The sequence below is a fragment of the Acartia tonsa genome, chromosome 13 (genome assembly GCF_053477335.1).
Source record: "Acartia tonsa isolate MP-2025a chromosome 13, ASM5347733v1, whole genome shotgun sequence".
NCBI classification, from domain to species: Eukaryota; Metazoa; Arthropoda; class Copepoda; order Calanoida; family Acartiidae; genus Acartia; species Acartia tonsa.
The window spans coordinates 23626813-23653867 of NC_137272.1; the positions used below are offsets into that span (position 1 = coordinate 23626813).

The following is a 27055-nucleotide window of genomic DNA, read 5'->3' on the forward strand; positions in this document are numbered from 1 at the left end:
TTTAACATTTCAAAGTAAAATATAATAAAACTTAAACGATTTTTCTTGAATTATCAGTTGAAAATTTCATCAAACATGCAATTTAAGTGATGAAAATTTAATAAAATCATTTTTTGAATGTTTAGAATTACCAATTTTCTACATTTAAAACAAAATGTTAACAAAATTTAAAAACATTTTAACATATAACTTCAAAAATCAATAACATTTTATAAAAAGATGTTTCAAAAAATAAATCATTAAAAGGTATTAAAATGCATTTCAAATTACTTAAAATTAAAACGAGAACATCTTTTTACAATGTATTCTGTGTAATAGATTTTAAATGACATGATTAGTGAATGAAATATTTCCTAAACTCATTAAGCCTTTTTGTGACTATATTAAAAATAATTTATTTTGTTTTATAGTGTTTTTTATTCAAATATTTGACAAAATTTTCCCTACGTCAATAAAATAAAGTCAGTTTTTTACTGTTTCCAGGTTTTTCTTTATAATTATAACAATTAAATATAATATAAATCTTCATTATCTTTTATTTGAATTATCATACACATTAAAATGTAAAGTATAAGCTAGAATAGCACTTTTTTTAACGAATATTTTAATGACATTATATCAAAATAATTCCTCTTAAATATCACACAACATATGATTGGGAAGTATAGCCATTTCTTGGAGGTATAATATTTACAAAAATACCATTAATTCTGTTTTTATCAGAAGTTAAAAAAATTGAACAATTCTAAAACAATGGTTGGCTGTCTAGATATTGAGTACACTAAGACTACGGCTCTGTTCTATTGAAATAACGTTGCAAAAAGAGGGGTTCTGAAAGTAATCTACCTAATTATTTTTAAAGAACCAACAAGTACTGTCAGTATCTTTTTTCTTGTAATCTAGCAGACAATCTAATCATAACACAATTTTCATGATAAAATATTCAGGTTTCTACTTCACATTTTAAAAAATATACTGATCAATAAAATGTTCAAAATTTTACTTTGTACTATTTGAAAAAATATGTTGTAATTCTTATTTTAAAGTTACATTTTTATCCCTGACAAAATCATAGACGACTTTTAAAGGCATCTTATCTAAACTTTTTGAAGAAAAACTTAAAAACGTTAATTAAGTATTAAAACTATTTTCTTCGATTTTTCTGAAGTTATTATCGCATTCTATGGGTTTTTTATTATCATTTACTTATATCGAAGGTGCCAAACATTGTACCCTAACTTATTCATTTAATAAAAAACCAAGCGTGTACTGTTTAAATACAAAAATTGAACCATAGTTCAATATATAAGTTGTCATCATGGGCATGCACTTTGATAACATTTGGCTCACCATCACTACCCGTAGGAGCATCTTAAAGGCCATCATCCTTAAAATCAAGATTTTAAAATTAATATTTTTAACACATCACAAAACATTTTTGTATACTTTTAAGGGTAATTTTTAATTTTAACTTGTATTTAGCTTCATCCATAAGACTAGAGGTCAGCAACTGTCCTCTAAAGTGATAGGGGTCGAATTTCATTTTTTTAATATTTCTTAATTAGAAAAATCATTAATTTCTACCTTATACTATATTTCATAACAACTAATGCATAAATCCCTGTAAAAATCATTAATTCATCAGAATCAATCTTTAAAGAGAAGAAAAGTAAAAAAAAATCACTTTTTTGTTGATTTGATTTGGATTTGCATATCTTTTTGGTTCACCAGTTTTTCCCCCAAATGCTGTGTTTGAGATCTTGTGCATCATTGGTGCTGATTAATAAAAAATTAACAGTGGAAACATGTAACCAAAAGATGCATCTACATTTCATATTTACAGTAAAATCACCCTAAATGAATAATAAAGCTGCTATTCTGAAAATTCAGATTTGCCTATTTTTGTTTCACAGTTGAGTATAAGAATGTTAGTTCTGGATGTAATAGTGGGTAGTTTTAAAATGAATTACCGACAGACAAACATCATTCTATTTTGTATCTTATTTAGTTTATGCATGTATGAAAGTAAGTCTTAATGTATACCTTTCAATAAATGATTGAAAGTCTATGTATGATAAAAAAAATATAAATGAATATGTATTAATACACCAAAAAATTGCATTTTATCAGATATATTTTTTATATGAGATAAAAAAGTGTATCGAGTAGATTTCACGTGAAGTAATTACGATTTTTTGTTACTGTGAAAGTTTAATCTTTTACATCACTTGAGCTTAAAAAAAATAATTGAATAAAAACTAACTAAGATCAATATGAATCTACCAGTTTGGTCGTTTTAGATATCCTAATTTACACACAAATACAAACACAAAATTTTATACTTCTTTATATCAAAATAATGGGCCTACAACTATCCTCTAGGGCCCTTAAATGATTGAAGTCCCCCCAACAATAATTTTTTTGTGAGATTTGGAAGGAGGTTTGGTTTTATCTAATCTCCTCGAAATAATATAAAATCAATACTTTATTAACATAAATCTTAACTAACAAGGATGACAACATCCATAAAAGCGAAGCTCTGAAACGGTAGGACAAACGGACATTAACACTTGTATAATGTCAGAACTGAATAATCAGAATGCGAATGTATAAGAGTCAAAGCAAAATTGTAAGTAAATTTGTTGAAAAACTGCTTGATACAGGATAATGATTATGGACATACTTACATTTTTAGGACTTGATTATAGAGTTGCTTCGCTTATAATGTTGTACTTTATTGTCCCAGGGAACAGTATACCAAAAATCAGACCAATCGGATAATTAGGTCACATACAAATTTGTTGTTAAAAATGTAAAAAAAATCAACATGTTTAAAATGGACGTACGGACATTCTGGTAATAATTATAGAGTTGCTACGATTTCTAACTCGTACCTAACTATTACAGGAATCACCATGCAATATTTGAAATCGATAGGACAATTCTAACATGCCTAAATTAACGAAAAAAGCTATTTAAAAAAGTAAAAAATCAACATGTTTAAAATGGACGTACGGACATTTTGGTGATGATTATAGAGTTGCTACGCTTTCTAAATCGTACCTAACTACTAAAGGAATCACCATGCAAAATTTGAAATCGATAGGACAATTCTAACATGTCTAAATTAACGAAAAAAGCTATCCGTGACGGACGGACGGACGGACGTACGGACGGACGGACGTACGGACGGACGGACCAACCCTAATTATAGAAAAGCTTCGCTTTTAAAAAGTGAGAAATACATCCTGAAATTTTACTGTTCTTTTTTCTTTATTGAAATATGGACATAATTGTTCTTGTTGAGATGTATTCATCGAACTCTATATTTTTTGTCGTGGTTGTATAAGTTTCACAGTCTGTGTTTTGGTTGTATTTCAAGATGTTGGTTTTATGTTAACAAATTTAGAAGAATCTCTTATTCCGTCCATGGAGCATAAATTCTCTACTCCTTTCTAGTATGGATATTATGTATTTCTAGAGACGTCTCAATCGCACAACTTTCAACCTAACTTTTTATAAAATGGGACACTTTGTCTTCAGAGAGGGCTCCTACATTGTTTATTAAGGGAGTTATTATTTTCTAGATGTTCCCATAACCCCTCTAGATAGCTAGAATTTCCTAAGACGAATGCAATGTTATTCCAGAGATCTTAAGGGATAAGACAATGGGCGATAAACTGTATTAACTCCCCAATAATGATAAACAAAGTTCTGACATTGCTAGTTTGAACCCAAAGTTTAGAATCCAACAAATATGAAAATCTGGCTTTAAACTTTTGGTACTAGTAAAAGTTACAGTCGATTGTCTCCTCCCTCCCTGCGTTTTACTGAAAAATATTGAGTAATCAATCAAGTCGATTAATAAGATCTATACATATAGCCCTACAGGTCATCTTTAGGTCTTTGTCCCTTGAATATTTTAGCTCTGTTTTTTTCTGAGGGATAGGTGGTAGGCTGAAGAATAGAATATTCATTAAATATTTAAACCCGTGCGTAGCTTGTTCATCTCAACGGCAGAAAATAAACTTTACTTCTTTATATAAAAGGATTAGTGTAATTGGAATCCTATGCTATGATTTTTTAAAAATAATGTAAATGTAGGAGAGTGGGAATTTAGCACCATCACCCTTGCACTGTTGTTAAAAAATGTATAAATCCCAAGATTTTGATAAACTCGGTTGATAAGAAGGAGCTAACATATACAAAGTGTCACGAATATTTTACATATTTACCAGCGAAGTTACTCTATAGTTCAATTTGTTTTTTTTTGTTCTTTTTGTCTGTCCGACCTTTATATGGATAAAATGTGATTTACTCGACTGCTTCATGTATGTCTGTAATGTTCTGGGTTAAATTACATATATAACCGGTCGAGTTTTCTATTTTTAAGAAAGCTTCACATTGGTCCCAGTGTAGTTTTGGAAACTTCATTTTTATTCTAAGTCTTAGGGGGGTTTTAGGTATTTTATGCTACCATTTTGAATACAGAGCAACAAGATTCTAGTTACAAGAATAAAGCAAATAACTGATAAATTCTACGGTTATCATTAAAATTTTTACACAGTTCTCACTTAATTTAAGCACACTATTAAAATTGTTTATCAAATTTAAGGCATCCTAAATTTTTGCTATGGTCTTTATGCATTTCAACAACTCCATAAAAAATTCATTATGATTATTTCTTTGCTTTTAGAAAACACAGAAATATATGTAACACCTTCAGACAATCAACTCCTTGATTGCACGACCTTTCTAAGTGTTGTTAAACTAAAGAAACCGACTAATCAAAATCACTTAAAGTAAAGTTGTTCATCCAACGAATAAACAAATGTTATTATAAAACTATGGGGACTAGTGTAATAATCAGCCTAATGTCCCCTCCCTGTCTGCCATTATCCTACCGTGTAATATGATCACGCTTAACCATTTTCTAAGATTATTCACAAGATAAGAAACCATCGGTGTCTAAACATTTCCGCATAAAAATATTTTCCATCGTTTGTCATATTATTTAAAAAATTTGAAATTATCAAAGTAAGCTTCATTATTCTTCTATAAAACTAAAAGTAATCAGGATGTTTGACTGTCTGTCGTGAGGCCTCTAGTGGTGTGGCCACTAGTCTACAATATTTTGCTAACATCAATCAAGTATAGCTTCGAAACCGATTAATATCCACTGGATTAGAACTGGTTCTTAGCCATACTAAAAAACCATGTATAGCATCGTATTACAGACAATTTTCTACCAAACAAATATAAAAAAATAACAGAACTGGTTTTAATCTTATAATTTTTCATTTTAATTTCTGCAAAAAAGCTATCTATAATACGATGCAATAAATAACTAATAATTAATCAATAGTTTGTGTTTTTATGATTGTTTTCTTAACGTATTCTTGCTTTTATTGACTGAAATGATCGCACACCTAAAAAAGTAACTAAGTGCTGGTATGTTAGGACAATGTTCTTTTTAGTAAAGGATTAGAAAACAACTAACAATTGAAATTAGAGAGTATTTTGCTGTCAGTCTATCTAATTCAACCTATACTTTATAATTTTAACTATAACTATCCTAAATACTCTACATTATAAAAAGTTGCTAGTAATCTATACTTTATAATTTTGCATATAGCCAAGGATTAAATTTACTATTGAATATGCATAGATGTGCAAGAATCTTGAATTTTCGGGGATAAAGGTAGCATCAATAAAAGGTTTAATTTATAAAAATAGATATAAAAAGATTAAAATAGATTAGATTTATTATACTTGGGTGTACACATACATAAAAAGAACAACATTAATAAATGAAATGAAAAAATATTAATAAATATATATGTATAGTAAAATTTTATTGTTATTGTTATTTTATATGAAAGTTTTTTTCCTAAATGGCAATTTGATAAAGGTATGAAGTATGCAGTAATGCATTGTTTTCATGCAGGCCATAAAGTTACAATAAATAAAATTATGTAATGGATTCCAATTTTCAATATGATGATAAGTACATAAATATCATATATGTAAACTATACATAATACAAATATATTATAATTCTAAAACATGAACCATTATTTTTGACTCAAGAAAAAGTTGGAGGCAAAAAATTCTTCTTAAATCCTTTAATCCTGACTTTATTCCAGAAGTCTTGACTTTATAATGATTGTTGTAGAATTAAATATTATGCTGGGTTTATAGTCTTTATTGATTATATCATGTATAGGATATCTAAACATATATCTTAATCTTAGCCATCAAGTTTTTGCCTATTGGCATTTTGACGCGGCAAAATTATGATATCCCTTTTTTTAAAGGAAAAGAAAAAAAATAGGGTAGGCATTTTTAAGGGACGATTTTTCATTAATTGGAGGTGGTACCCTTCCCCTAAATAGTTTTAAATTTTCCTAGTAAATATGAGAAGTTACATTGTAAAGGAGAACCATATCTGCTCAAAGGTTTGCTAGATCCTAGGATAGAGACAGAGAGAGTGAAAGAATGCATTAAAAAGACTACATCATTTGTTCTTCTTATACATAATATAATTATTCTATACAGATAATTACATTAATTATTGATTCTATAACCTAAATACATATCAATATCTAATTATGTCGCGAATACAGGGATATAATAATTGAAAAAGATTTAGTTTTTTTATTAAACCATCCCTTTCCCCCAAATTTACCAATTTTGACTTCTTAGGGAAGCTTTACAAGTCAATTCTTTATTTTTGACATTGTGCATTAAAGTATTTTTATAGTGCAGTTATTTAATAATAAGGGTATGTCTGTTCCTCCGTCAGTACTATAATGGACTATTCTAATATGACGTCATTTTTTATTGGCACTATAAAGAGCTTTCTACCCTAATCCCTTTTAGGTCTCTTCCTTTGCTGAGGTTTAAAACCTTCCTTTGTTGTTGTTTTTTATTCTTATTTTTCATTACTTTCATTACAAAATACATGCCCTTGTTGAATTTATCTCTTAATCCTATCACTCAATTCTTCGTGAATAATTAATATTGTTTATAACTAAAGTCCAGACAATAGATATAAACTAATTAAATACATACCAGTAAATCAGCCAATTGGAAAACAGTTGAGGAACAATCAGGCGATATTGGTGGCTAAAAAGTGTACAGATTTTGTTGCTAAAGGTAGCTGGACAAAGTGTCTTAAAAATCAGCAATGTAACATCATAAAAATGAGGGAGATGAGAGGAGAATTGGGAAAAAAATCCCTAATGTGCTCATAAAGTGATGCATATGACAAAACATGTATAATGATTCAGCTATAATAGTTAAATTCGTCGTTCGTATTTTTATGGAATATATCGTATTCAACTAAAAATAAAGAAAGGTGTTTGTCTGCTATAAAGTTTTATGGAATATTGGGTCTACAGTTATAAATCTATTGTTCAGACTGGATTAAGGAAAACCTTGTCCAGATCTTGGTGGCAGGACAAGCAATCCTTAAATAAAAGTAACAGGATATCTTCTCTGTGTCTATCTGTCTGCAATTCTAATTGCTGGTATAGTAGGATTCTCCTTTACAATGTAGCTTCTCCTAGGAAATGAGACGGTTTATAGCTATTTTGGGGGAGGGTACCACTACCCTCCGAAGAGAAATCGCCCTATAAAAGATTATTCTCATCAATTGTGTCTTTTAGTAGATGAAAGAGAAAATCAGACCCTATATCAGGGGGTTGGATGGATGCCTAATCTTTTCTAGTAGGTCCCAATGCAATAACATTACAATAACGATTATAAGACATTAACATTTGTATGGAAGTCCTAACTGTGCTTAATAATAAGATGAGTTTCTTTAGTCTGGAATATTTTCTTCTCTTAACAATGCTCACCTGACATAACACCAGTAGGTTAAATTGTATACGCCTTCCGTCTTGTGTCTGGGCCGTGATTCTTTAAGTTCATGCATTTCTTGTAAATTATGACTGTAGTTGGAAGGGGTTTAGGTTGACCCCCCTCCCACCACAAATTTTGATGGGGCATATTTTTTTCTATGGGAGATTAGGAGGGTGGTGTTAACCTCCCCCAAAATAGTTATACATCTTTCCAGGACTGAGAAGCTACTAGAGGTTCAGCGGCTAGCACGATCCTTAATTTAATAACCCAATTTCTTATCTTAGATTTTAAAAGAAAAAGTAAAAAAAAAAATTTTTGGGGGGGGGTGCCCCCCCCCCCTCATTTTTAATTTTAAATAAAAAAAATTTTGGGAGGGGGGTTGGGGGTGTCCCACCCCCCAAGAAAATAGTTGTAAACCTTCCTGGGACCTATGAGAAGCTACCTTGTAAAGGAGAACCCGATCGATTCAGCGGTTAACGAGATCCTTCGTTGCAGACACACAGATACACAGACACACAGAAAAACATCCTGTAACTTTAGTATAAGGATTGTCTCATATCCCTATATGCTGGTCTGTCTTACTTAATTATTTATAGCTATTTTCATCCTCACAACGTTTTGTAAAAAATAAAGTCATATATTTAATTTTTTATGTATTGATGCATTTCTAAAATTATTTTGTATGTTTGTGTGCACTGATGAATCGATTTGTTTCGGAACGCAATGCCTAGCCGTTCTCGAAATCTTATCTCGAAGCCCTCCGAATGACCAACATAGTGAAGTTTACGAATGTGTATTTATTACCATGAAAACAGTAAGTCTAAAACAAAAATATAAGAATTAATTACATAAAATTAATTGTTATTATTTTGTAACATCGAGGTTGCGTGATTTTAATTTAATAAAAAATATGAATTTTCTAAAAAACTTAAAATTGGCACGAATCATATTAAATCGCATCAGAAATTGATAATTTTAGAATAAAATAATCAATAATATAAAAGTAAATATTCGTATATCAAAACTTAGCAGTTAAATGGTCTATTTGCTGAAAAATTAATGATTTAAATTTCTTCATAAAATTGTACCATTCTACGCTTATTTCAAGAATTAAAAGATAAATTCTTACCACATATGATGTCAAACTAAGCAGGAAGGCTTATTTGAGATCTTCCACGTATCAGAGCGCATGTATATTCAAGCAATACATTATTTTCATTCACGTAGCTCCTCACATGGGAATCATCAAAGGAAAAGTGCGCGTCTCTTTTGTTTGTTTACAAGCCACGCGCGGAGATAGTTAGGAATGCCGCATAACACACTCATTCTCTGGGGAATTCTGGTGTAAGGAAAAAAGGGATTAATGGGTTCGAACTTGCCGGGGAATACAAGAAATACATACCAACACACACCCATCTATTCACTGGGAATCGAACACAATACCTCATCTTTGCAATATACGTGCAGACAGTGTCCACGAAATCACAATCTCATAACGCATAAATTACAAGAGTTTAAAATGTCATGGCCATAAGGCCTAAAATTAGTTATGGAAACTTACGAATACCACAACAACTCAAACCGCCTCAGCTACCACATAAGGACAGGAATAAGGAATGGGAAAAGCATTCAACATTCATGAATTGCGCATTTACCACTCACACATCTCATTATATCATGGCCTCATAATCTCAAATAAAATTAGAATTACAGACCATGTAATTGCGAATACATGAATTAATAATCATTAGTACCTAAACTTCAATTAGGTACCTACATAATAAAATAGGTAAATGATTTATATACTAAAAATCGCATCGATAATTAAATAATCAACTCAAACTTTTTTCATCAAAAGAAAGAAAGATTAAATAATAACATTTCATCTACTAAATCTTTTTGCTAGAAAAGAAAAGTAAAATTGCATAAAAACTTCTTAATAGTTAGAGTTTTTCTCCGACAGAAAAATAATTGTGCTTACATCTAAACATTTTTTAGATAAGATAAGTAAGATCCTTAAATCTAAACATGTTTTAATAAAATAGATACTTAAATCTAAATAAAATATGACTGTAAAAAAATCATCAAACTTCGGAAAATTAAAATTTCATAATTTTAAATCTTCGTGAATCAAAATTGCGTAAAATTAAAATTGCAATTGAAATATGCAAATTAAATTTACTAAAATAAAACAAAAGCTCAATGTAAGAAAGGAACTTTTCTAAAATGCTGAATCTTCAATTTCTCTCTGTTTTAAGAAGAAAGCAATGTATACGTATTCATACAGTCATAATTAAAGGCAATTTGGGCCTCAGTTAGAATGAATCCCTCAAGATACAAACTAACAATGTCCATCAAATAATAATAAATGCCATGTTCCAGCTATCCTGTTGGACGTTATGACTTTCCATCACAACTTTTGATACTGCATAATTTCTAACAGGATTTCTGGCGCAGGGCTGCATCAACTGAAACAAACATAATTAGTAATGTTTAATTCAAAACAAAATAAAAAGAATCATGAAATAATTCAAAGAAACTTTTAAATTCATCAATCAAAGCAAATCAAAATTAAAATAAATTATTTTATGCTTTAGTTTTGCCGTTTTGCGTCGGGCCTGGCCGAGGAAACAGAGCTTAGGTACGTCGTAAGGCGGTCTTATTAAGCTAAATTCTACGAAAATCAAAGAATCTACTTAATTCATCGCGAAAAAAAATCTGCATTTTTCTTTAGGTACATCAGTTCAAAGGTAAATAGTAATAATTTTAATATGCATGTAATATTAAATTATTTATGTGATTGTAATAAATCTTAAAGAAATATTTAAATGATGTAAAAATCTCATTTTGTTAATTTCTTATCATATCAAATTTCAATCCAACAAGGATAAAAATGTTTATATCTGCGTAGGTACCTAGGAAATTTTCCTCGAAAAAAATCCCAGGTCTCGGAAAGACTTAAATCATTGAAAGAACTTGCGGAAACGTATAAAAACTTAAGTTTGCATTTCAAATGAAAAAAATCTTGCATCGATTTGAAAGTTTAAACGAAATTGTATCAAAAATTGCGTTTTTTGTCTTTCGAAAAAAATCTGATAAATCTACCGAAAAAATAAAATTCAAAGTTAAACGAGAACGATACTTATACTAAACTTTGGGTAGATTGATCTTGAGCAGTCGTCTTGCGGAAGTCTCGTTACTTGTGGCGGCTGCGTCATCTGATAATTTGTATTTGGCAACCACGGTCCTTCCACCTGGGCGCACTTCTTGAACACGTCCCAATCTAAACTTCTTCATCAAACTAGTGCTGTCATCAACATCTCCTGGCTCGAGCTGCACCTCGTTGCGGCGCCACTTGATGGACTTCAACAGCTCGGGCATGAGCTGCTCCTTGTACACTTGATGGAACTGCCTGGTCAACTCCTCTAAGTTCTCCAACCTCCTGGTTATGGGCTCCTTGCAACCGGTTTCAAACGTACAGATTGCATCATTTGTCCTGCCTCCAAGCAAATCAGCAGGTGAAATTATTCTCCAGGTATTGACGTCTTCTCCTGCAGTGGCATACGTCAATGGTTTAGAATTCAGCACTCTAGCTGTCTCAGCACACAACACCAATAAATCATTGAAGGTAACGGTAGCTCCGGCCAACTTTTTGTTCAACACCCGCTTGACCAGCCCAACCTGTCTCTCCACAGTGCCAACGAATGAATGTGCAGCTGTGGGCACAAGATGCCATTCAAAATGCATCCTTGTATCCTTCAAAAGTTCATCTAGAATGCGTTTGGTACCAGCCATATTGGTACCACGATCAGTCGTAACTCTTCTTGGCATGTTGTAAAACGCCTGAAGTTTTCTCAAGCCGACCAGCACGGCTTCAGTTGAATAATCTGTCAAAACATCAATAAACACAGCCTGTGTAAATCTACAAGCTACTATCAACAACCAGACTTTGTACTTTGTCTTGGTATTCCTGGTGCCAACGCCAGGTTTCACAACTTCTATGGGCCCCGCAAGGTCCATGTGCACCTCTTGGAAGGGCACTGACGGCTCCACACGGTCTGGCAGGATATTAGCCATTGCGGGACTCGAACGCTTGGCATACTCAATGGAACATGCAGCACAATTCTTGACCACTTTCATAGCCTCCATGCGGCCATGTGTGATCCAAGCATACCTGCGGCTTTGCGCCAAAGTCTTACGATGGCCTCCATGACCCAGCTCATCGTGAGACTGTTGAAGGATGAGCTTTGCCAGCCTGTTGTGGCGGCTAAGCAAGACAACACCTGGGCTGTCCTTCATAACTTTCCTTGGGCCTCCAGCATCTATGGGCCAACAAACCTGGACTTTGTGATGATACGGTTGAAGAGAATCGAACTTCCCCTCGGCGTCCATGGTCATCTCCTTCTCTTGGTTGAAGGATGTCAAAAATAGGTCACAAACAGAATCCAAATAAGTGTTTGTGAAAGTATAGTTCTCATAATACCTAGAACTATCATTGTTGCTACCACCATCCTCATTTGTTGCAACACCACGTTTCTTAACAAGTAACAACTTGAAACGGTTGGCAGCCTTAAGAACTGCGGATACAGTCCTTCTTGCCTGCCTGTAGGTCCTCCTTGCTAGCGACCTCCAGAAATCATTGTCCACCATTTGTGTGAACATTACCTTGAGCTTCGCCATCTTTGGATTAAGCTCACTCTCAGGAATAGATGCGTTAACCTCACCCGCCGTTTTAACGGGCCACTGGTCCTGTTCCAGGTGCAACCAGCTTGGACCTTCCTGGTATGTAGATCCAGGTTGTACATCCTCAATTGTACACAAACCTCGCGTAGCTAAATCTGCAATGTTGTGTTGGGTTGGAACCCATCTCCAATCTTCAGGGCTCGTCAACTGTTGTATTTCAGAAACACGATGACTGTTGAAAACATTTAGCATAACACTGTCACTGGATAACTGCGCCAGGGCACAGCTGCTATCACTAAAAAATACTTTGCCAGAGATGCTGAATGGTAGGGCTCTGACAACTGTATCCACAAGCCTCGCCAAGATTAGGCAAGATAGCATTTCTAACCTTGGTATAGACTCTATCTTAACTGGTGCGACACGTGACTTGGCACAACACAAAACTACATCAAATCCTCCAGCAACTGGCCATCTCAGGTAGGTGATGGCTGCATAGGCTGAGCTTGATGCATCACAGAAACCAATTACCATTGGAAGCCCCAATGGCTTATCAGGAACCATCGAACGTCTGAACGACACATTTCCAAGTGCTGCCCTGTCCTGGAGGCTGCTCACAAACTCTGACCTCAACTCTCCAGGTATGGAATCATCCCAGTCACATCCATGTATACAAACTGAGCGTAGACATAACTTGGATTTAAGCAGCAATGGTGCTGCTAGACCCAACGGGTCATATAACTGTTGTACGATTCTCCAAACTTCTCGTTTAGTTATCGTTTCAGGTAGACTTCTCCAGAGATCCTCCAAATCCAGGTCCTCCAGCAGCTTTCTACCTTTAATCTTCGCGCCGTGGTTGGCTCTGACAGGCAAGAACAATATATCCTGTTTTGGGACCCAAACAATGCCCAAAACTTTCACACTGTCAACATCATCTCCAGAATAAATAACAGATTTAAATCTGAAATTTCCAGGTTCAATCATCTGCTCCAGCTCTCGGACCAGCTGGACAGCTTCAGGTTTACTGTTATGACCGCTTAAACAGTCATCCACGTAAGTACAAGTCTCCAATTTCACGGAAGGAGGATCTTGATACAACACAAATTCAGATCTGAGTGGCTGCTGAACATCTCTCCACACATCTTGATGGGCTACAACATCAGAACCTCTAATCTTCTCAGATCCATAAACATCATGAACATCCTGCAAGGATCTTCCACCAAAAATACGACCAGTGAGTCTGAGGGCGGTCACGGCCATATCGCCGGCGAGGGCTTCACCAAAATTAACGGTTCTGGTGAGGTAAACCTCCGGCTCTCCATCAACTGTATCAGCAAAATATACGCGTTTCAGCTGAGAATCTTCATAGGTAGCTAACAAACTGTTATAAAACTTCTGGATATCAGCCACAAGCGCACACTTGTAGCTTCTGAACCGAATAAGATTATGCATCAGGGAATATAATGGAACTGGCCCGTCCATCATAATACTGTTGAGACTCAACCCCTTGCAACAGAGGCTACTGTTGGCGCATATCCTCAACGGCGTGGAGATACTTTCTTTATATGCACATACCAGGCTCGAATAATACACAGGCCCAGTGTAAGACAGGTCTTCTGGCGACGCTTTTGTATACACGCCACGAGAAACAGCTTCATTGAACACTTGGCAGAAAGTATCGTATTCGCCCTTTTTGACCATTCTTTGCCGGTCACGCAGGCAAATCTTGTACGCCTGCTCTGAGTTATCAAACAACACACTTGGCGGCGTCTTATAAGGATATGAAGCCGTCCAGATACTGCTATCAAGATCCAGTGTCAAACCTTCTTCAATCAGCTGCCGCTTGCGGACATCCAAGGCGGACTGCCCGGCGGCAATGGCAGCGCAATGGCGGCAGTTCTTACAGCCGCTGCACATTGATGGCGGCTGTATCCCCAAACTCTCGGTGGAAAGGAACTCCATCTTGCTGACCTCTAGCTTAGTAGCTTTACAAGCGACAGGATTAGCAACAGTCCTGCCGTCCGCAGACACAACTAGATAACCTGTACCAAATAAGCTTCTGTACAGTCTAGAATCACCAACCATTTTATCTGCACACGGGAACATAGCTGGTGTCAGATGACCGATAAGAACGTCAATCTTACCGTCAACCTTAGAGAAATTATCAGGCTTCATATCGAAAATCTCGGCGGCGGCTGCAGGATCAATAGAACGTAACCCTTCTTCAGTACCAATGCTGGGCACTACCGCCGCCTCCAGAATATGGCAATTCCGGTTGCGGTCAACCAAGCAGATTTTAACTGTAGGACATGCTTGGCTCTTACCATCTGCCAAAGAAATAGTAGCTGTGCGACCTGTTGATGGCAACTCTAACTTCTTGGCAATACTTCTAGAAATCAATGTGAGATTTGCTCCACTATCCCACATTGCATTGACGGTGACTTGGCGATTGTCAGCCGCCACAGCTGGTAGCTGCTGCAACATCAGCATATAATTGTTCTTGCTGAACAACTGTGATTCATAAACTGCCGCAACTTGTCCACCAGCAACAGACTCATGTAATAAACTATTATGAGGCTGGTTGCAGCTGTCTATGGTACAGCTGCCAAGTCTATCGGCCTTAGGGCAATCAGCAACCCTGTGTCCCTTTTGCAAGCAAAGCAAACAGGCGCCGATTTTCTTAATAAAGTTTTTACGTTCAGGAACAGACAGATCCCTAAACTTAGAACACTTAAACAACAAGTGTTCAGAACTGCAACCTTCCGACGGGCAAGGCTGTTTCTTCTTGGTCTTTGCTGGAGACCCAGGTTTACCTACGGCTGTAGCCGCTGCCGCAGGATTACCCTTCTTTTTAGAGGGGGTGTCCATATCAGTCGAGCACCGCATTAAAATAGCGCCCCTCTGCTCCTCGATAATCTGCATCAACTTTCGCAGATTTGGAACGTCCATTGAGCCCAATGCCACATTAAGCTTGTCTTGAAAATCTCGAGGTAACTTCTTAGATAACATCTCCAGAAGGATCACGGTCAACCACTGGCTGGTGGTCACCTCATCATCTTCATCATCTTTAGTCAGCTGCTCCAGCTGGCTAACTGCACCACCGAACTCTGCTAACACAGTCACAATCTGGTTGGAGTCCGACGGTTTAGACTTCTTCTCCCATTGGTTGAAAAGGCAGAGCATTTGACGTGTCTTAGACTTGAAACGCGAGTCAAGGTAAGCCCACTGAGATTCATGCGATTGAATCTGAGTTAATTGGAGTCTCAGCTCTTTATTTTTACAGACCTTCTCACTGCTCAACAATAACTGTAAATATGACGGGTCCTGTCCTACAGTAAGCTTTTTAAAATTGTCTTTGAAACTTACGTAGGATGCTTCCTGGCCGTCAAAAGAGGGAAGAAGACGTTCGTCGACACGATTCATATATCCTGGCGTGAACATAGAACCGGTGCCGAACTGTGATGTGCCAAACGGTGACACAAATGGCGGTGCTGTCGAGGCACCCGCCGTCGTCGTGGGTGGCTTCATAGGTTCAAGCTTAACCTCAGCCAACTGTTTCATCAAGGCAGACAAAGTGTTTATAATTGGATCGGGCAAGGGAAAATACGACCCTTTAATAACTTTCACAATCTTCAAGCATCGATCATATAGTTCAGCCTGATGGTTAGGCAAATTATCACCAACTAAATCAACAACACTTTGAATGTCACTAAGCTCTTCTATAGCATCAAGAGCATCCTTCAAAGCACTATAGTCTTTTTGCACAGTAACTATATCAGAATAAATGTCACTAAACTCATCAAGCTCTTGGATTCTCAAACCAAGCTTGCTAAAACCGACCATGATGCTGTCAAATGTCTCGAACTTGTCATGGACAAGGATTGACTCCTTAGTGAGATGTCTAACATCAAGTTCTGAAGTATCACTGACCAACTTCATCACTCTACTTAGCTCACTGGTTAGGGCCTCAACGGCTGGGCGCAGCCGCTTTCCCAATTGTTCACCTTTATTCTTTTTAGGACCCATGATTGTCACTAAAGTTAACTGTACTGATTATGACTATAATAATGTGTGGTAAGGTATCACAACCAACACATTCACAAAATTCACAAAATTCACAGATTCTTCTTAGCTGCATCTGTTCTGTCTTGTTTTCATTGTTTCGGAACGCAATGCCTAGCCGTTCTCGAAATCTTATCTCGAAGCCCTCCGAATGACCAACATAGTGAAGTTTACGAATGTGTATTTATTACCATGAAAACAGTAAGTCTAAAACAAAAATATAAGAATTAATTACATAAAATTAATTGTTATTATTTTGTAACATCGAGGTTGCGTGATTTTAATTTAATAAAAAATATGAATTTTCTAAAAAACTTAAAATTGGCACGAATCATATTAAATCGCATCAGAAATTGATAATTTTAGAATAAAATAATCAATAATATAAAAGTAAATATTCGTATATCAAAACTTAGCAGTTAAATGGTCTATTTGCTGAAAAATTAATGATTTAAATTTCTTCATAAAATTGTACCATTCTACGCTTATTTCAAGAATTAAAAGATAAATTCTTACCACATATGATGTCAAACTAAGCAGGAAGGCTTATTTGAGATCTGCCACGTATCAGAGCGCATGTATATTCAAGCAATACATTATTTTCATTCACGTAGCTCCTCACATGGGAATCATCAAAGGAAAAGTGCGCGTCTCTTTTGTTTGTTTACAAGCCACGCGCGGAGATAGTTAGGAATGCCGCATAACACACTCATTCTCTGGGGAATTCTGGTGTAAGGAAAAAAGGGATTAATGGGTTCGAACTTGCCGGGGAATACAAGAAATACATACCGACACAGGCTTCACTACTTAAGAGCAGATTTATATAGGTCCTGGGGGTGGTTTTAGGCTATTTTTAAGATTCAAGTATTGGTAGGGTTTTTAGTATTTTTTCTACAAATCTCTTCTCCTTCGAATGCGGATTTTTACAATCATTTCTCCCCGTCTAAATATATTTTAACTTATGGATTTTTAGATATTGGGAACCTGGATCAAATGGAGGAAATGAGTTGTCTATCAGAAGGAATTGGGGGCATTGATTACCAGGTATGTTCTACACCCTGTTATTATTAGTAGGTACAGTTTAATCCAGAAAAGTTTAAATACAATAATTAAGAAATAATGTATCGGTTTTTGTTTACTGCAAATTTTCTTTTATTTAAACTAAGCTTTGGAACACCTTGTTCTACATACAAATATTTAAATTTATAATACCAAAAACAGAATTAAGAGAGGTTCATTTGTTCGATTAAAAACGAAAAAAAATAGTACCAAATAATTTTTGCTGATGTTAAATGACATTAGTAAAGCAAAAAGTAAGGGATCTTGATCATTTTTATTTTTCACTTTCTGTTTTGAACGATTTGCGATCATAATCCTGAATTAAAAGTAACTGGAAGTGTGTCTGTCTGTGTGTACCGAAATATCGCTAACCGTTAAACTGGTGTGATTCTCCTTTACAGTGTAGCTTCTCATAGGGCCCTTAAAGGTTTAAAACTATTTTTGGAGAGGATACCACCTTCCTCACAAAAGAAAGACCGTTTCCTCCCATAGAAGCCTCTAGGGGCGTAGCCTGTAGTGATTTAATATAAGATACATTGCGCAAGTGATTGCGCATCTTAAAAGTATGATATTCAAAATTGAAATTTGTTTTTGATTACATTTTATTGTATTGAAATTATTTTCGCTCATTATACCTCTATTATAACGTACATATTATACGACATAATCTACACAAATATGGGGCTACAAAAAATTTTTTATAAAAATGATTTCATTAAAGTATTAATTCATCTCAGAAAATGTAAGTATATACTGTCTCCTGTATTTAAGCAATTTTACAACAAAACTATAAAAGATTTACTTTATATTTATGAATTAATATTCTTTTTGTTAAATTCGTTATTGTTTGTTTTTCCTATCGCCTGATATTATAGCTTCACTTTTAAGGATATTGCCATTTTTTGTGAATTTTGTAGCCCCACTAGTATTGTGTCGGGTGAATGATAGCCGTCACTTTTTATATGATAACCCTTTCAACCTTTATTTTTTATATATACACTTGTGGCTTTACATCCAGCGCAAGGGCTTTTATAATTTTTCCCTCTTTATATATTTTCTTATGACTAGCAGCTATACTTCCTTCGAGGCCTCTTGGAGCACTTGAGGACGAAGCCCAAAATTCATAACTTTTGCACCACTTCGTCTTTCTGTGACGTCATAAAATGAGGGAGATGAGAGGAGAAGTGGGAAAGAAAATCCCTAAAAAAGATATGGAGAATATGACGTCACAGAAAGACGACGTGGAGCAAAAGTTATGTATTTTGGGCTTCGTCCACTTGAAGAGAGGGAATTCCCTTCACTTTAAACTTTAGTTTTTAAAAGTTTTTTTTAAGGGCTGGGAGATATTTATAAACTTTCCCTGGGCCTGTAGGAAGCTTCACTGTAAAGAAGAACAATATTAGTTCAGCGAATAGCGAAAACCTTCTGTACAAACACAGAGACAGATTGACATCCATTTATATTAGGCTTGTAATCAATACGATGATTTTAACATATGTTAAATTACGATTAAATTTATTTTGCAGAAGGGCACACACTAAAAATTTTAGTTATGCTTTTAACATTTTTCTCTCCATTAGTGCGATGTTCAAAGTAAAGATAGCCATATTTAGCTTACACTAGATAGACTCATGAATAAGTACTTAACTTTATTTAAAGACAGCCGGATAACTCAAATTTAGCGTCTAGTAATAAAGCTTATTTTCAGTCCAAAAAAATAACTTCCTGCAACTCCAAGACGAAGAAAGTCGTTAAAAAAATTCTGACGTCATAAAAATGAGGGATGAGGAGAGGAGGAGATGGAAAGAAAACTCTTTAAAAAGAAATAGACAATCCCTCATTTTTATGACGTCACATTGGGCGACTTTCTTCGCTCAATGAACTAATGACAGACTATCTCAAAAAGCTCTTACAGAATAAGCTCAAAATCGGTTTATATTTAAACAAAAAAAAGTAGTATAAACCCATTTTAATAACTGAAAAATAACGTCTTTGCAAAATGTTAATATCGTTAGGATATGCTATAATCTATGAGCCTTTTTCGAGAATTTCCTCGTTTTTTGCCTGTCCAGACAAATTGCTTTTAATTTAAGCTCATTACAAATTAGGCAGCCGCGTTTTATATTAGTTTTATCATACATATCATTTTTAATAAATAGACATAAAACCATGATGATTCCAGGTAAAACCAAAATATTTCAGCGGGGGCTTTTTGAGAAAATTAGATTTGAAAATTTCAAGTTCAATTTTCACCCCCTAGGAGTTGCCGCATAATCATGACAAGAAAAGCAAATATTATTTATTATGAATTTTGAACAACTTTGCTTTTATGAAGTCCTTCTTAAAACCTCTCTATATATGATTTATTTTAGGCTGAATTTTCGTGACCTTTGCAAAGCAAGTGATAAAAATGGCCATTTATTAACTCCCTTTAGGAGTGGTTTTATGAAGAAGCAAAGTTGTTCAAAATTTAAAATAAATAATATTTGCTTTTCTTGTCATGATTATGCGGCAACTCCTAGGGGGTGAAAATTGAACTTGAAATTTTAAATATAATTTTCTCAAAAAGCCCCCGCTGAAATATTTTGGTTTTACCTGGAATCATCATGGTTATATGTCTATTTTCACCATACATAGGTCCCAGGGCTCGGCACTTACTTTTGTCTTGATTCAATTCTAGCCCACAGTGAGAACAATACCCCTATCAACCCTTCTGCCATAACTTGGCACCTTCACCCACTACAACTCATATATTTATCTATCTATCTATCTATCTATCTATCTATCTATCTATCTATCTATCTATCTATCTATCTATATATATATATATATATATATATCTATCTATCTATCTATCTATCTATCTATCTATCTATCTATCTATCTATCTATCTATCTATCTATCTATCTATCTATCTATCTATCTATCTATCTATCTATCTATCTATCTATCTATCTATCTATCTATCTATCTATCTAGGACCAGCTACTACTACCAGATGAAGTCTGCCTGGATAACATAACCTCATGTGACGTGGTTGATAATTATCTAATGCTGGATGAGTATGAACAAAATCTAATAAAGGTTAGTTGCCTTTTCAGTAACGAAGCTACATCATAATTGTTATCCATTATTAATATATTGTTGTATTTATATGTGATCCATCAATTTTCTAGGATGAAGACCCTATAACCTGAATGGACAATAATAAGAGTATCTATCTATATATTTACTTTCTATCTATATATCTTAATTCATATGTATCTATCTATGTACCTAGGAAGATGAAGGTTCAATACCTGGAATACAGAGAAAATAAGAATATCAATCTATATATTTACTTACTATCTGTCTATCTTACTTTCTATGTATCTATCTATGTACCTAGGAAGATGAAGGTCCTATACCTGGAATACAGAGAAGAACAAGAGTATCTATCTATCTTACTTCCTTAATATCTAGTACCTTGAATGATGTACATATAATACAGAGATGACTAAGAATATCTATCTATATATTTATTTCCTATCTATCTATCTTAATCCCGAAGTATCTATCTATGTACCTAGAAGATGAAGGTTCTATACCTGGAATACAGAGTAAATAAGAGTATCTATCTATATATTTTCTTACTATCTATCTATCTTAATTCCTGTGTACCTAAGTATCTATGTACCTAAAAAGAAAGTTCTATACCTGGAATACAGAGTGAATAAGAGTATCTATCTATATATTTTCTTACTATTTATCTATCTTAATTCCTATGTATCTATCTATGTACCTAAGAAGAAGGTTCTATTCCTGGAATACAGAGTGAATAAGAGTATCTATCTTTCATCTTTCTATTTATTTACTATCTATCCATCTTACTTCCTATGTATCTATCTATGTACCTAGAAAGATGAGGGTCCTATACCTGGAATACAGAGAGAATAAGATTATCTATCTATTTATTTATGTACTATCTATCTATCTTACTTTCTATGTATCTATCTATGTACCTAGGAAGATGAAGGTCCTATACCTGGAATTCAGAGAAGATTAAGAAAATGGAGTTTGATGAAACAGGAAAGTTTTTCATTAAAAATGGACTAAAATTGAATTTTAAACGCTTTCAATAAAATGCATCAGCTTATTTTGTCACTTTCTTCAAATATATTTAAAGCAATATATGATTAAAATTTGTAATTCAGCTAAGATTAGTGAAGGAAAAGGGGTCAAAATTAAAGTTGTTCTAAGATTGCTAGTACAAAAAAGTTTTAAATTGATAAGCAGTTCCTATTAAATGAAAAGAGGTTTTAAATTTGTTTAGAAATAATCAATATTAAATTTTTAATGACTAAACTTTAGAATTCTATACCTGACACAAACAATGGAGAAACAAAAGGTAAAATGTTTAAATTTTGCTTTTTTATTTACTTTGAGAAATTTAGCTATTTTTGTGGTGGCTAAAACTATTAGAATTCAATTTCTATCCGTTCTACAAGTTTGAATAAAGTAAAAGCTAGCATCAGAAGCCTACCAAATGGGTATATATATAGGGGTGGATATCCAAGCCCCCCCCCCCCCCACCCCACCTGATAGAATTCAGGAGAATAAATATACCCCCAAGGTGTCAATCCACATACACCCCTCACCACATCTCTTGACAAATTTTGAAATAGTCAAGGATGTTGTCACACCTTGAAAAAACTCTTGTGTGGCGGACACTGTCCAGCCGTAAGTTTGCCCAACTAATTTTGTTTAAAATAAGGTGCAACTGCAAAAACTGTGGTTCAAGAAACCAAATCCCGACTCATAACACCAATTGTGGAAGAAGACATTCAAGAAACTCAACATTAATTTCTTTTTTGTCGCCAGTGTACCGTCATTTTAAAAATTTAAAATCCTTGTTTATTCTGTATTTTACCCCCCAACATTTAGACTAATGGGAGTGTCAAAATTTTCGGGTAAAGTTCTTAGTAATACAATCCCCCCGCCCACTTATGAATTTGACCCATCCCCTCCCCTAAACACGAGGAAAGGTATTGACCAATATCTGAGGGCCATATTAGCAACATTAAATGACGACAAAAAATCCTCTGTCACAATATCCACGTATTCTATATCCATTATTATATTATATAAGTATCCCTTTATAAGATTGTCAGAAATTGCTATATTGTAAATATATCTAATTTTGTCTTTCAAAAGTGTATTATTTTGTAGAAAATTTTTAATTTAATAATTTATTTGTAGATTTTTATTATAGATATTTATTTATTTAAATATGAAATAATAAATAATTGTGTTATTACATTTTTTCAGTTTAAACAAGACAATTACGTACAATAGTAGCGAATCTTTTTAAGAAGTCAAGCTGTTCGAAAATTTACATAATTAAATGCCTTAAACTTGAAAAAGATTGCAACCCGTTACATAGCACAACTGGCGTTACAGTTTAATGGACAGCAGCAATTGTAGTTTTTAGCAACGCTTCTCAAACAAGTATGACAACATCCAATGAAAGCGAATCTCTAAAATCAGACTTTAGGACAAATGAACATTAACACTTTCAGAATGAAAATTTATAAGTCCAATCAAAATTGTAGGGGTTTTAGAATTACTTAAATACAGGAAACTATTTAAGGAAATACTAAAATTTCTAAGACTTCATTATAGAGATGCTTTACTTTTAACATAGTACATTGTTATCCAAAAAAATCTTTATTTAAAAATCAATTAAATAGAATAATTATATCATTGTACAACTAAAAAGTTGTTATCAATAAGTTTAAAAAACAACATGTTTAAATACACCTACAGACTCTTCCTGTTAGCGATTGCAAAGTTGCTACGAACATACTACCTAGCTGTTACAGGAACCATCTAACATGCCTAAATTATTAATAAGAGTTTTATGTTACGGACGTACGGAATTGCCATAAACATACTTATTCCTCGCTCTAAAAAAAAGGATGTAAAGGTGAAGCTATGATTATAATCTAATTTATTTTTTTCTTGCCTGCGGGCACCTGCCCTCCAGCCTCCAGCCTGCCCCAGGACAGATTTAGAACAGGTAAATAATTTTCATGTTTTTATAAATATAATTGGACAGATAGATATGTAAATATCATCATAACACGTTGGATCAAGGTTTTATATGCTAGGTTGGGGTGTTACATGCCACGCTCTAAGAATCTAAGAGGTTAAATCAGGACATCAGAGCAACTTGTTATCGATGTTTAGACGTGTGTACATCAAAAAGATCTCGTAAATGGTTGTACAAAATACATATAGTTCAATAGAATGTCTATATTGTTTTTATCCATGTCTACTTTATATCTATAATTCAACGGTTTAAATTTAAAATTTGATAATTTCAACATTTTCTTTGTTTCTTGGCTACTTGTATAAAAGTCCCTGAGCCTTAATATTTTCTTTCAAAACAAAAAGTGTTCTCACATTGTACCGTAAAATTTGATTTATATTTGCTGAACCTAAAGCCCTGCAGGGGAAAAACCTAACTTAAATAAATGTTAACTTACCTAACTCAATCTCAAATATTTTAATCCAAAACCTTTTAAACAAAATGAAATAGTGTATTTTAATTTTCAGTCGTAACATATTTTATCATTTCTGTTATATTTTTAATTATTAAAACATTTATTTACACATGTATAAAGTTTATTAATAATTTGATTTTTAACTTAAATTGAAACTCTAAATTTTTTCTAAAATATATTTTAACTTGTGAGCATAAGTACTAAAAAACATTCCAACATACATATTACACATTAACCCTGCTCAGTATATTATTTTATGTATTAAGATATTAGCATACTGACGTCTACGTCCCTAGAGGCCTTTAGGGGCACTTGTGGTATAGTGGGAGGGAATACAACCCCCATATTCAGTTTAAGTTTAAAAAGGAAAAAGATTTTTTTTTTGGGGTTATCTTATTCTAGGTGCAATTTCTTTTGGAGGAGTTGTGGTACCCTCCCACAAAATAGTTATAAACCTTCCTAGGACCTATGAGAAGCTAAATTGTAAAGGGGAGAACCTTTTCGCTTCAGCGGTTAGCGAGAACCTTCGATCAGACAGACAGACACAGATCCTGTGACTTTTATATAAGAATTGCAATTTTCTGTGCTTTAATATTTTGTTAATGCTGTATTTCATATCGTCCAAATTTATATACACTAAAAATCTAAAAATAATGAACAGTGCTATTTGACATGTATATGAATTAAATCCATGCTATAACTATTTATATAGTTTAACAAGGATGCAATGTTAATTAGCAGCACACCAAAGAGCGTTTTAAATTAGTGTCCTATGGAAACTAGATGTTTATCTGTCTGTTTGTGTGTACCGAAGGATCTCAATAATCGCTTAACCGTTTTGATTCTTTCCAGTGAAGCTTCTCATAGGTTCAGGGAATTTTTTAGTTCTTTTAGGAGAGGGTAAAAACACCCTTCCAAAGGAAATAAACCCCTGAATTTTTTACATCAAAAAAATTTAATGTGGGGATTTACTTACTAAGTGCTCCTAGGAGCCTGTAGAGGCGTAGCCGCTTGTATACCTATAAAGTAGCCACGCTGAAAAAAAGCTTAAACGCTGATATTTACATATTTCAAAAACACCATAAAAGAACAGTCACCTTTTTATATGACACTAAAAGGCATTTTTAGAAGTAAAGCTTTTCGAGTACACAATACTAATATTTCCTAATATTAATAACAGTTTTGTTGACCCAAGCCTTCAAACATGATTTTGGTAATGATGAGGCCCAGCTAGGCCAATTATTTTCTTAGAGTTTTGGTTATAGCTAAAGAATAGATTTGTATTTTAGCTAAGACTACTTTTGTATTAACAAATTAAACGTAAACAAATTTTCTGTCAAGAAGTAAGGTATTTTGTCTGAAGCTAAAGATCTCGAAAAATACTGGTTCTAATTGGATGTACTTTTACAAATGTATGGGGGTGGTTTTAGCCTATTTTCTGGCCATCCCCAGAGGCTAGAGGCGAATTACAAAATGTAAACATAATCTTGATACATTTCTTTCCGCGCCATTTGTTTTGATATGTATGGTTTCACTAAATTGGCACAAGGTGTTTTTGGCTGGCTTAAAATCTGCAACTATACCTATTAAATAGTGCAAAATTACAGCCACTTATTAGACTATTATAGACTCTAATTCAACTGTGATTATTATTATTAAATTGTTTTGAAATGGTTTTTAGATAACTCATTAATATTTGTCAAATGTAAACCAAAATGCTTTCAAGGGGGTCCAAATTTTACGGTTTTGTTACTTTAGACTAAACATTTCAGATATCTAAAGAAATAAGACAATGGCCGATAAATTGATGTACATTCCCAATGTAAAAACACAAAATTAACCTTCTTGTATATTACAATTAGTGGTTGAAACGTTTGAACACTTAAATCAATAAACCAACCAATATAATCTAAAAATTTCTAAATTTGTAAAGTCAACGAATAAGAAAACATTATCATAAAACTTTGGGGACCAGTGTAATAAACCACCTATTGTCCCATCTCTCTCTCTCTCTCTCTCTCTCTCTCTCTCTCTCTCTCTCTCTAACAACATTTGCACTTTTCTTCTCTTTAAATGACAAAAAAATGATTAAGGCATTCCCTGAAAGCACAATTTAATCAATTATTGCATTGTTTTGCTTTAGACTTTAAAAAAAGAAAAAAATATTAATTTTTGTTTAAGTGTGTGATTTTCATAGTATAGGATATTAAACAAACGGACAGACAGATAGAAATTAAGAAAGAAAGGACAGATAGACGGACGGTCATCTTTTTATTCAAGAATACACATAGGATATCAATTAATTAATAATTAAGAGCATATGCAAGGTTTTGTGAATTTTTTTAATACGTGATTTACTCAAAAAAGTTATTTATTTTATATCATGGAAAGTAAAAATACTTCAGAAACGATTGGGCTCCTACATTGATTTTAATGGGGGCCGGGGGGGGGGGGGGAGACTTACCTCATGTATGGATATATTTTGGCCTAGGCCACTTAAATGGTATCAGTTTCCAATGTAAAGAATCATTTTGTACCCGCACCTGTAAAATTTATTATTTAGGCTTAGCTGTAGTATAATCCTTACACAAATAGAAGGTGTTAAATAGCTTCCCCCAAAAAATTATTTCATATTTTCAAAACCTATTAAAGTAATGAATTCTTATATCAAAAAAGGATGTTTGTCAGTATGTTATGTTATGATATGTTTTACATTCACAATGTAGCCTTTTAAGGTCCTGGGAGGCCTCCCTCTCCAAGAGAAAGCACCCTACAAAAAAAAACTACCCCACCCTTCACAAAAATTCGCTTTATTCTTTTAATTATATACCATATTTTTGCT

The 27055-nt window shown here is 33.7% G+C and overlaps 1 protein-coding gene across 1 annotated transcript in view; it reads left to right on the forward strand.

The window, feature by feature from the left end:
• Nucleotides 1-22620, forward strand: part of LOC145303946 (monocarboxylate transporter 10-like) — a 77960-nt gene extending 55340 nt beyond the window's left edge. Inside the window, exons 27-31 of the mRNA XM_080145617.1 lie at nucleotides 17582-17652; nucleotides 20648-20752; nucleotides 21674-21734; nucleotides 22017-22055; nucleotides 22422-22620. Coding sequence (XP_080001743.1) covers nucleotides 17582-17652; nucleotides 20648-20752; nucleotides 21674-21734; nucleotides 22017-22055; nucleotides 22422-22510 — 365 coding nt within the window. The 3' untranslated portion in view covers nucleotides 22511-22620. The remainder of the gene's footprint in view (nucleotides 1-17581; nucleotides 17653-20647; nucleotides 20753-21673; nucleotides 21735-22016; nucleotides 22056-22421) is intronic.
• The last annotated feature ends 4435 nt before the right edge of the window (nucleotides 22621-27055 follow it).